At 45.2% G+C, this 12,068-nt stretch overlaps 1 protein-coding gene across 1 annotated transcript in view; it reads left to right on the top strand.

The window, feature by feature from the left end:
• Window positions 1-6,543: 6,543 nt before the first annotated feature.
• The window catches only part of MLC1 (modulator of VRAC current 1), a 63,215-nt gene continuing 57,690 nt past the window's right edge, over window positions 6,544-12,068 (top strand). Inside the window, 1 exon segment of the mRNA XM_030216706.1 lies at window positions 6,544-6,723. Coding sequence (XP_030072566.1) covers window positions 6,544-6,723 — 180 coding nt within the window.

Here is a 12,068-nt window from a genome sequence, read left to right as displayed (position 1 = left end):
AAGCCAGCATTCCTCCCCCTGAGGGTCGCCTGATCCTAGCCAAAAAGCACCTGGAAACTCTGCGCACTTGGAGCGAGGGCCCTGGGAAGATCGGGGTGGACCTGGAGTCACCCTGGATACAGCTGTGAGGAAATGCAGAAGGGCTGCAAGTCCTCCACAGCACCTGGTGGGAGCGCTGGGCACCTAGAGCGGAGGCCGTGAGTGGATCGGAGTGGACCTGGGTGTCACCCCGGAGAAGGCTGTAAGGATATGCAGATGAGCTGCAAGTCCTCCACAGCACCTGAAAGGCAGCCGGTGGTAGAGCTGGGCACCTCTCAGCTGAGGAAAGGCCAAAGCCAGCATTCCTTCCCCTGAGGGTCGCCTGATCCTAGCCAAAAAGCACCTGGAAACTCTGTGCACTTGGAGCGAGGGCCCTGGGAAGATCGGGGTGGACCTGGAGTCACCCCGGATACAGCTGTGAGGAAATGCAAATTGTAGAAAATGTGGCTTCACTCAATGAGTAATTAAACTCTGGAATTTGTTGCCAGAGAATGTGGTAAAAAGCTGTTAGCTTTGCAGGATTTAAAAGGTTAGGATAATTTCCTAAAAGAAAAGTCCATAAGCCATTATTAAGAGGACTCTGGCAAATCCACTGCTAATTTCTAGGGCCAAACACAATAGTAGAGACTGGTTGCTTCAACCTTCACAATGCACACAACATGATGAACAGATTATGACCTTTGTTACAAGGTACACTCCTGGTGGGGAGGCTACAGCAGCTATTATCAGACGCCACTGGGACATTATTAAATCACATCCTGTGTTTTAAAATTTCAACATCAGGACTGCGTTTTCACGCTCCAAAAACCTTAAAGAAATTTTAAGCCCTGCTGTTTTGCCGGCCACCTCAACCAACAATATTGCCAGTCCAGGTCACTTCAAGTGCATGAAACCTCGTTGTAAAACATGTCCTACGACCATTGAAGGTTTAGATTTTTTTCTGCAATGGCAAAACATATACATTAAAGTGCAGAACTACATGTCGCTCTGTGGGCATCATTTATTACATCAAATGCCCCTGCGAGAAATATTACATTGGAAAATCGATCAGGTCTTTGCATGAGAGACTAATTGAGCACCGTTCGCGGATATTGGCTCATAATCTTGGGGCATCCATTGTTCAACATTGGTTGTCCGAAAAACATACCACAGAAGACTTGAAGTGTATGGTAATTGAACAAGTAATTCAGTCTAAGAGAGGTGGTGATTTAAACAGAAAGATCTTACAGCGTGAAACATTTTGGATCTTCACATTGGACAGGATAGAGCCTAAGGGTCTAAATACATACATCCAATGGAGCTGTTTTTTCTAACAAATTCGTTTTTTTAACAAATTTGTTTTGTTTAATAATATTTATTTTTTCCAACAAATTACATATATAAGAAAGTTTTTTCACAACATTTCAAAACGTTCTGACGTGTTTAGAATATCCACAGATTTGCCATTTGAAAATTTTGAAAGTCCTTGTGGTTATGATACGATAATATTTACAATAGGGCATTGAGATAGAAGGGTACTCTTATTCTTTTTGAGCCATAGGATAGGGATGACTTTAATTTTGAAGTTCTTTTTCATGACGTCATTAAACCTGCTGGCGCGGTTTACTAATAAAAAGACGCCTTCGCCATCTTTAGTTAGATAAAGCAATGGAATACACGCACTTGAGGCAGTTATCGGGTAAGCCATTAGCGATTTAAAATGAATGTAAGTTACAATGTTTTTTAGAAGAAATTCATAGTCCTTTTTCTCTCTCTTCTGTATAACAGAATTGGTGACTCCCCCTTGATAAAGTTAACACAAAACGGGGACCTGTCGGGGTTTTTGAGTGCACCAACCTGCCAAAGCTAAGTGCTGTACATATTTTGTTGATTACGATCAGATTGTGAGAGTTGGATTGATAAAAGTTATGTTAGTTATTAGTAAAGGTTGGTGGAGGTCGAGTCAATGATTAAATCATATACACGAACCATACATTCATGTATTGAGTGAGAAAAAAACTTTCTTTGTGTCATATATATGAGACTCCACTCCACTTTACACAAAAAAATTGCATTCATATTTGTTTGAATGTTTTGTAATTTCTAAGATAAGCAGCAAAAAGCTGTTTTACTGTTTTGGGCTCTTGCCAGGTTCTTGTGACCTGGATTGGACACTGTTGGAAACAGAATATTGGGCTTGATGGACCTTCAGTCTGTCCCAGTATGGCAATGCTGATGTTCTTATGTTAAGGGGCCAGAGAGCTCACTGCCATCACTACTCAGCTTTAGAAGAAAAGCTACTACAAAGAGGGAGCCACAAGACCCCACACCATGCTGCTGCCACCATCGCAGCCAACGGAGGTGAGAGAAGGGGGATGTTGATGCTGAGTGTGGATGGGAGAGGGAGAAGAGACTGGGTAGAAGCTAGAGAGGAGGTGTATTCTGGCAAAAGGTGAGGAGATGGGGGAAAGGAGATGCTGAAGATTGGGGGAGAGAGGAAGGGAGGCTGGGCCTGAGGCTACTACCTTCAGGTTACACAATCTGAAGATACAGATGGGTCTATAGATTTCCAGAAGAAAGGGAGAAGCTGAATACAGGACCCTTTGATCAATGTGGTTACACATGGAGTGGTTTGCATTGGTCTGGTGAGGAGGATGACACTACTCCACTTGCATAAGTGCAATTCTCCCTCGATCCATCAGAGGGCTTCACTGGAGCTTATTAAACACCACCTCTTCTGTTTTAGTTTTGATATCTGGATGCACAGGGCTCAGTAATCTCCCTGACCAGTGGTTCCCAACGCTGGTCCTGGAGGCACCCCAGCCAGTCAGGTTCTCAGGTTATCCACAATAAATATTCATGAGAGAGATTTACATGCAGTGTCCCTGGTCTTATGTCAGATTAAAGCCAGCAATAGAAACAGGCCATAGTGATTCATGATTTAAAAAAAGTGCCTGCATGGGCCCTCAAAATGCAAAAGTGCTGACATTTGCAGATACAACTTGCAAAAGTGGCACATTTACACATCATGTATTACTACAGATTCTTTTCCCCATATTTTAGTACAAATTTCTAAGTATAGATTTCTAATTATGTTTTAAGAATTCTTATTCACTCCAATTTTAATTTAAAATACATATTCTGGTATTCTAGTCAAGTGACCTGTGAGCAATGGGGTTATAAAGATGCATTGACATGAAACTTGTTTTGGTGTTTCACGAAACTCAAGCACAATCAAGTGTTCCCTGAATTTAAAAAGAAAAAAGGAAGACAAGTACTGTCAAACAGTGAGCACATTAACAGGCAGTGATGAATTTATTCCAGATTGCTGACCTGAAACCTTTCTGGAATTACTTTTTTTCTATTGCAGGTGGAGTGGAAGGCAGAGGCTACCACTGGCCCTGACCTGGTACCCTTTTTTTTTTTTTTTTTTTTTTTTAATCCAGATTGCCATTGCTAGCAGGTCAGCAGCACTTGCTGAAGATGTAGTGAGTTTAAGCCCCATGATCCTTGTAGCTCTTCTTCACCTCACTCTTGTTCCCACACTTCCCTTCTAGACAGAAATTGTGCATGGGTATGGGAGGAGCTGCCAGAGGGAGTTAGTGTACTTTTACTGTATTCTGGCACAGCTGCCTTTCTTGTTGTAGCAGCTGAGGCAGAGAAGGGTGTAATAGAGGTCCGCTTCACTGCAGGCCCTCTTCCTTCTCTCATTTCCATATAAACATACTCATCATTGTAAAAAAAAAAAAAAATGACTTTCACATCTTGGTTGGCAGTATGCCTGGCAAGTCTCTGGCATGGCCTAGAAGAAGTTATAAGCGATATAAAGGCCAACAGATATTAGAGATAGCTTTTTTTTTAAAGTTATTTTATACCTCCAAAGGTATAGAGGCAGTATTAAAGACATTTAAGGATTTATAACACATCTTTGCAAGGCAACATTCAAAAGCACTTATATGTTTATCAGTGGCCTCTAAGAGGATAATTTTATAAGTCGGCGCCTAGTTTAAGTGAACTAGTAAGTGCCTAATAAGGCACTATTTTATAAATATACATATACAAATCAAATTTTCTATTTTTTCCTAGAGAGAATTGATCTCTACATAATAATGATCAATTTATTTTTACATTTTTGTACTGTAAAAGGCATTAACTACAAAAGGATAACCATCAGGGCTCCATTTACTAAGGTGCACTAATGGATTTAGCATGTGGTAAAGATTAGTGTGCGGTTAGTTCATCTTAATAAAAGGAGCCCTCAGTGTTTACAAATCTAGCTGCTTCAATTTGAAACTCCTTCCCCTTGAAGGTTAGAAATGAATTAGTTACGTTTTTGTAATAAGTTGAAAAAGTACTTGTTTACAAGATTTTTTCTTAAGAATTAATCTAGCTTTGATTATATATCACCTTCCTTATTTTATTTTACTAGTTTGTCATGTGATGAGGAAGGTGAGCCCTTAGGCTGCAGCCAAATTGATGCTGCCTAACTAACCCGGGGGCTAGGTAGACCCTGACTGGAGGCAGGTGAGTGGCACCCAGGCCAGGAAAGTCCAAGTGATGCCAGAAGTCGGGATTGAGGCATGGTCAGGCAAGCTGGAGACAAGGCAGGCAGAGGTCCAGGAGGAAAAGAGAAATCAAACTGGGGTCAAAACCAGGGAGGCAGTCCGAGTGGAGGTCCTAGAAGCAGTCAGGGTTCATGAAGGCAGGCAGCAGGCAAGAAGGATCCAGAAGCAAGCTGAGTTCAAAGCCAAAGAGACAGTCCGAAGAAGGGGCAGGAACAGGGGCAAGACTGGAGATGAAGACACAGGCCAGGACAAGGTCAAGAATAGTAGATAGGAACACAGCAACTCACACCAGGCAGAAGCTATGAGATCTGTTGAAAAGGCAGTGCAGAAGAGTCCCCAGATTCCTTATAAAGTTTCTGCTTTTTTTTCAGTCTAGAAGAAGCCTGTGATAGTAAACTCCATTGAGGTTTGTTAAAAGTATACGACTTTCCTCGGGGTAGTTAAGGTTTCAGTGTTGATTTATAATATATTTCTTCAATTTAATAGATATAGGTTATTCTTTAACAGTTCTCTGGGCAAAAGTAGATTTAAATGATTGTATCACCAAGCAGTTTAACAGTTTGTTTTATACTGCTAAAGAGATTTATCATTTTAACCTTTTGCTCTTTGGTAATTTGGGTGGATCTGATTTAAAGATCCAAAGATCCATGTTGTATCTACTTCACCCCAATGTCATCTTCTGGTTTTCTCCCTTCATTAAAATTCAGAAGGCATTCCCTTCTTTCCCTGGCTTAACTTCAGTTTTTTACTGTGCTTTTGTCCTCATGAATAGATGTTGTTGAACTCCAGAGTGGAAGAAGCAAACTTTTCAAAGCCAGCAGGAATCGCTGAGAGCACCAAAAAGTCTGCAAGCACTGCTGTTCAGAAGACTGGCTCCAACTGACAACTTCTCAGTGTTAAGGTATGTAAAGTTTTTCTGTTCGGGCATATTCATCATGCCACAAAACATAAAATGACTGCACTGTAATTTAAGGGTAGAGAAAGTAATTGAAAACCAGACGTTTCTTTATTATGTTAGAAGTCAGTGATGTTGGCTGCCATATTGACACCACAAAAAATATGTAATATTTTAAGGGCCATAGAAATTCACTCAAGGGCCTCTTCTAGTCTAGCTTAATTATTATGTATTCATTATTATGTATTCATTTCTTTTTACTCTGAAGGAATTAGCTAATAGTCATAACATTTTGAATAATTCTCTTTAAAATGATTTTTTTTGTTGTACATTTCTGCTAAAAAATGTTTTTCTTAGGATGCGAGCACATCTTTCTCCAAACCACGGAAGAAAACACAGTGCCATTCTATAATTAATCTGAAAATATGTTTTGTTTTGTCTATCCGGTGATTCACAAAAGAAGAATAAAAATGAGTAACCCGATGATAGAAGTGCTACACCACTAAGCAACAAAAATTTGTTGTGCTTCTTATAGTGGGAATATCTGAGGGTGCTCTTAAAACATTACAAGAAGTAATGTTGAAATTGTTAGGTTTATTATATCCTGGTTATAGTATTTTGTCGTTGTTTTGCCTATAGGCATAATCTGTGTTGTTATCTGTAGACCCGATGGCAGCTGTCTAATTCTGAAACGCTTCAAAGAGCTGCTGCTAATTTGATAATATTTTGACATAATAACCGAAACTACCCTTCATTTTTTAAAGAGTAACCTTGATATCTGGTCTTTAAACTTTTAACGTTCCTGTATTTAATGAAAACAGATATAGCATAAAAATATAATAAAAGTAGGTTCAGGTTTGAACTGTAAATTCCTTTTGACCATATATACAGAAGAATTTCTTTATTACTTCTAATTCTTTATCAGCAAATAACAGTTAATTTCAGATCCTATAAAGAAACATGATATGACTCTCCTCCATGATTCCAGTGTTACTATGTGAGCTGCAATTATTTATTTATTTATTTTTTGTTCAGAGCTCTTCCAACTTTTGTGTTTGAAGCAGTATGACTAGGGAAGAGGTTTTTAGAGAAGAACTTAATTATGACAGAATCCCAACCCTGGAGCGTGGAAGGCAGGAAAATGGGACTTATCACCATGATATAAAATCCAGTGATCTCCACCTCCCGGACAAGTTCCACCCTTGTTTTAACTATAGAATGTGGATCTTTTCTTTGTTGATGGGGGTAAGTATTTTAATTGACACAATACCTCTAGTGAGTGAAAACTTTCTGCAAAAGGAAAGCCTTGGTTGTGGATTTACACAACTGTAGAAAGAGAAGAAAGGTGAACTGTTTAACAGGACTTCGTTTTTTCTGAAAATAAGCTTTCTCTTAATCTGAGTGTTGTATGTAACCGGTACTTAGTGACAACTTGTGGTTTGCCATTTTATCTTAATCAATGCAAAATATATTGTGTTAGCTCTCAGGACAAGCTTTGTGAAATTATCAGTATTTTCTCTACATTACTGCAGCATGTTGTTGGGTATAAAATGTAAAAACAAATTGTTACAGAATTCAGCATCACATGTTCCCCTTTGTTTCATTTACTAGGCGGAAAGTTAAAAAAAAGAGAGAAAAGGAGGCAGTAGCTTTGACTTTCTTTTGTTTTGAGGATCCTATAACAACGTTTGGAATAGTTTCAAATTGGTATTGTGAAGTTTCTGTACGATATGGGAAAATTAGGTTCTTACCTTGGTAATTTTCTTTCCTTTAGTCACAGCAGATGAATCCATTACGAATGGGTTGTGTCCACCTACCAGCAGGGAGAGATAGAGAACACTGAAAACCATAGTGCCTCTAGGACAGCTAGCTCCATCTGCCTCTCAGTATTTTGAAGCTTCCAAAGCAGTGTTAAACCGCAAAGTAGCATAACATGAACTTTCCTCACAGCGAACGAACGCCCCAGAACAGGAGCAATAACACAAAGGAGGGACAAACTCAACCTCCTGTAGTAGAACAGAAATCCTGAAGACTGTTTTCCAACTTCTCCCAATGAGGGAACATGTCTGCAGGAAAAACTGAACACAAAACAGAGTCAATCAGGGAGGGATCATGGATTCATCTGCTGTGACTAAAGGAAATAAAACTACCAAGGTAAGAACCTAATGTTCCCTTCCTTGTCATCAGCAGCAGATGAATCCATTACGAATGGGATGTATCAAAGCAATCCCTAAATAGGGCGGGAACAAGCCACACCACACGCAAGCACTTGTGCTCCAAAAAGCGCGTCCCTCCTGGTAGCCACATCCAGCCTGTAATGATGGGCAAAAGAGAGCTTAGAAGCCCAAGTAGCCACACTACATATCTCTTGAAGAGAGAGTGCTCCTATCTCAGCCCAAGAGGAAGAAATCGCTCTTGTGGAATGCGCCTTAAAGGCGTCAGGCGGAGGCCGGCCAGATAGCAGATATGCTGAAAAAATGGCTTCCTTAAGCCAACGGGCTATAGTGGCTTTAGATGCTGGAGACCCTCTGCAAGGACCTGACAACAATACAAAAAGGTGATCAGAGGTCCTGAAAGCATTAGACATCTGCAGATACTGCAACAGAGCTCTGCGCACATCCAGAAGGTGCAACTGCCCAAAAGATTCCGGAAACTCCTCCCTAGTAAAGGAGGGCAGATAAATAGGCTGGTTTAGGTGAAACGCTGAAACCACCTTATGCAGGAAGGAAGGCACAGTACGTACCGTTACTCTGGACTCTGAAAATTGCAGAAATGGGTCTCGACAGGACAGCGCCTGGAGCTCAGACACCCGTCTCGCCGATGTAATGGCCACCAAAAAGGCTGTCTTTAGAGTCACATCCTTCTCCGAAGCTCGCCTCAGCGGCTCGAAGGGCGATCACTGAAGAGCCTTTAATACTAGCCCCAGGTTCCAAGCCGGACAAGGGGCCCGCATGGGAGGCCGGAGCCAAAGCACCCCTCTAAGAAACTGTGCAATGTCCGGATGCGCAGCCAGGGAGAGGCCAGCGACCTTCCCCCGAAATCATGCCAAGGCTGCCACTTCAACACGCAGGGAATTATAGGCCAAGCCTTTTGTACACCATCCTGCAAAAAGTCAAGTATCGGCGAGACAGAAGCCCGCATGGGTGTGAACGCTTTAGAAACACACCAAGCCTCAAATTGGCGCCCATAGGCAACAGAAGTGGAACGCTTGCGGGCTTGCAAGAGAGTGGAGATGACCTTGTTAGAATAGCCCTTGACTCTCAATTGCTCCCTCGCAATAGCCATGCCATAAGACCAAAGCGGCATGGATCCTCCATGGTCACCGGACCCTGCATCAACAGGTTCGGTACCAGAGGCAAAGGAAGGGGAGCCTCCACCAGCATCCGCCGGAGGTCCACATACCACGGCCGCCTGGGCCAATCCGGGGCAATGAGGATCACCACTCCTTGATGCAGCCAAATTCACAGGAGGAGTCGCCCTATTAAGGGCCAAGGAGGGAACACATACAGGAGGCCCGGGGGCCAGGGTTGAGCCAAGGCATCCAACCCCGCTGAGCGAGGATCTCTCCATCTGATGAAAAAGGATGGGACTTTGGCATTTGTGCTGGAGGCCATAAGATCCGCTACGGGCGTTCTCCATTTAGCACAGATCTGAAGGAACACTTTGTCTGCCAGTTCCCACTCCGCAGGATCGATTTGATACCTGCTTAGAAAGTCGGCTTGCACGTTGCTCTGACTTGCTATGTGAACTGCTGACAGAAGCTGCAGATGTAGCTCGGCCCAGTGGCATATCTGAGCGGCCTCTGCGGCCAGTGTTTGACACTGAGTGCCGCCTTGTCGATTTATGTAGGCCACTGCTGTCGTGTTGTCCGACAGAACTCTTACAGCCAGTCCCTCCAGAGTCATGTGAAAGGCCAGAAGAGCCTGGAATATCGTTCTCCGTTCCAGGCGATTGATGGACCACCCCGTTTCCTCGGGTGTCCACAGACCCTGGGCATAGCTTCCCTGGCAATGTGCTCCCCAGCCCTTCAGGCTGGCATCCGTTACCACCAGGCACCAATCGGGAAATGCTAGTGGCATTCCTCACCGCAGCATGCTGTCTGAGAGCCGCCACTCCATACTGAGTTGGGCCGCAGGGAGCCATGTGAGTCTGCGTTGATAATCCTGGGACATAGGAGACCATAGTTGAAGCAGGGCAATCTGCAGAGGTCTCATGTGCGCTCTCGCCCATGGCACCACTTCCAAGGTGGCCGTCATCAACCCCAACAGCTGGACAAAGTCCCAAGCTCGCGGGCGAGGCATCCTCAGGAGCAGACGGACCTGATTCTGAAGCTTGCACCGCCTTTGGTCGGGTAGAAAGACAAACCCCGAGGCCGTGTCGAACCGGACCCCCAAATATTTTAGAGATTGAGAGGGGGTCAGGTGACTTTTGGGCATATTGACGACCCAGCCCAGAGATTGCAGTACTGAGACCACTCTGGCTGTTACATGACGACTCTCTTTTGCAGAGTCCGCTCTGATGAGCCAGTTGTCGAGGTATGGGTGAACCCGAATACCCTCTCGCCTGAGAAAAGCAGCTACTACCACCATTACCTTGGAAAAGGTTCGGGGAGCTGTGGTGAGGCCAAAAGGCAAGGCCTGAAACTGGAAATGATTTCCCAACACCGCAAACCGGAGGAACCGTTGGTGCGGGGGCCATATAGGAATGTGCAAGTAAGCTTCTTTTAAGTCCAGAGACGTGAGGAATTCTCCTGGCTGTACCGCCGCAATGACGGAGCGCTTGGTTTCCATGTGAAAATGCCGCACTCTTAGTGACTCGTTGACTTTCTTTAAGTCGAGAATAGGCCGAAAAGACCCGCCTTTTCGCAGCAGCACAAAATAAACGGAGTAACGACCGCAGCCGTGTTTGGCGGGAGGCACAGGGATCACTGCTCCAAGGTGCATCAAGACTTGTAAGGTCTCCTCTACCGCCGCCCATTTGACGGCAGTACCGCATCGGGACTCCACAAACATGTGTCTCACCGGGGTACTGAATTCCAATCGGTAACCTTCTCTGATCAGGTCCAGGACCCAGTGATCTGAGGTAATCTTGGTCCACTCCTTGAGAGAGAGGGAAAGGCGTCCTCCTACAGCTGTAAAGGAGGAGTGGACCGGTGTCCCATCATTGTGGAGGATGGTCCTGAACTCCTGGCCTTGAGCCTGCCGCTGCGGAGCGTTTGTCCGAGCGAAAGGAGTTCCTCTGCTGAAAGCGGGCACGTTGAGTAAACCCAGCAGAGCGCCCTGGGCGATACCTTCTAGCTTCACGGAAGCGAGGTCTGGAGGAGGAGGGCACCACTTGACCCTTGGAAGAAGGCCACGGCCTATCCTCAGGTAACCTCTGGGGTTTAGCATCCTCCAGGTCTTTAACAATCTTCTCCAACTCCTCTCCAAATAACAAAAGGCCCCGAAAGGGCAACTTCACCAGCCTCTGCTTAGAGGCCATGTCAGCCGCCCAATGCCGTAGCCATAGAAGGCGGTGGGCGGACACCGCCACAGATATCTGTTTAGCCGAAGCTCTGACCAGATCATAGAGGGCGTCAGCTAAAAATGACAAGGCCGACTCCATACTTGGTGCAACCTCAGCGAGGGACTCCGCACCATCCACGGACTGTTCCACTGCCTGTTGTAACCAAGAGAGGCAGGCTCGAGCAGCATAAGAACTGCAAACAGACGCTCTTAAGGCTAGGCCCAAAATCTCAAAGGACCATTTTAGCGCTGATTCCAGCCACCGGTCATGAATGGCGACCCCTCCCTCTTCTGGGAGGGTAGTCTTTTTTGTCACCGCCGTGACTAAGGCATATATTTTAGGCATCCCAAAACGGGCCAAGTGCTCCTCACTCAGAGGGTAAAGATGCCCCATTGCCATGGCCACTTTCAAGGGCCCCTCGGGGTCAGCCCAATGAGCAGAAATAAGCTCTTGGATGGAGTCATGCAAAGGAAAGGCACGAGCAGGCTTCTTAGTACTCGCCATCCTTGGATTGCTAGAGGAGGCCTCGCCTTGAACAGGGTCATCAATAGAGAAGGCCTGTAAGGCATCAGAGATAAGTGCTGGCAGCTCATCGCGGTGGAAAATCTGAACCGCAGTGGGATCATCCAGATCCAGTGGCAAACCGGCTCCTTCCTCCGGCTCTTCAGACCACGAAGGCCTGCCAGATCCCTCAGAGTCCCCAAAGCCCGACTATGGGGGGAGGGGGGGGAGCGCCACTCTCTGAAGGGGAATTTACCCGTCTATGCTTAGCGTGCATCCAACGCTCAGGGACATCCACGTCTGGCATCAGCCCCGGGCCATCATCAGTCGGAGGGGAACCAGTGTCAGACACCTGCGGCAGAGCTCTTTTCAGCATGAAGGCTTTATGTAAAATAAGCACAAACCTGGGGAAGAAAGACTCACCCTGACCTCCCGCCTCCGAATTAGGAGCCACGGGGAACGGAGCTTCTCGGCCCGGGGCGCCCCTCTGCTCTTAGAGTCCTCCGCAACTGCGGGGGTCGAGCCATGCGGCGCTTCCAAGATGGCGCCCGCTGCCAGCTCCATCGAGCGGGAAGAATCATCGC

The sequence above is a fragment of the Microcaecilia unicolor genome, chromosome 10 (assembly GCF_901765095.1).
Source record: "Microcaecilia unicolor chromosome 10, aMicUni1.1, whole genome shotgun sequence".
Classification (NCBI taxonomy): Eukaryota; Metazoa; Chordata; class Amphibia; order Gymnophiona; family Siphonopidae; genus Microcaecilia; species Microcaecilia unicolor.
This window is presented reverse-complemented; position numbering and strand designations above follow the sequence as displayed.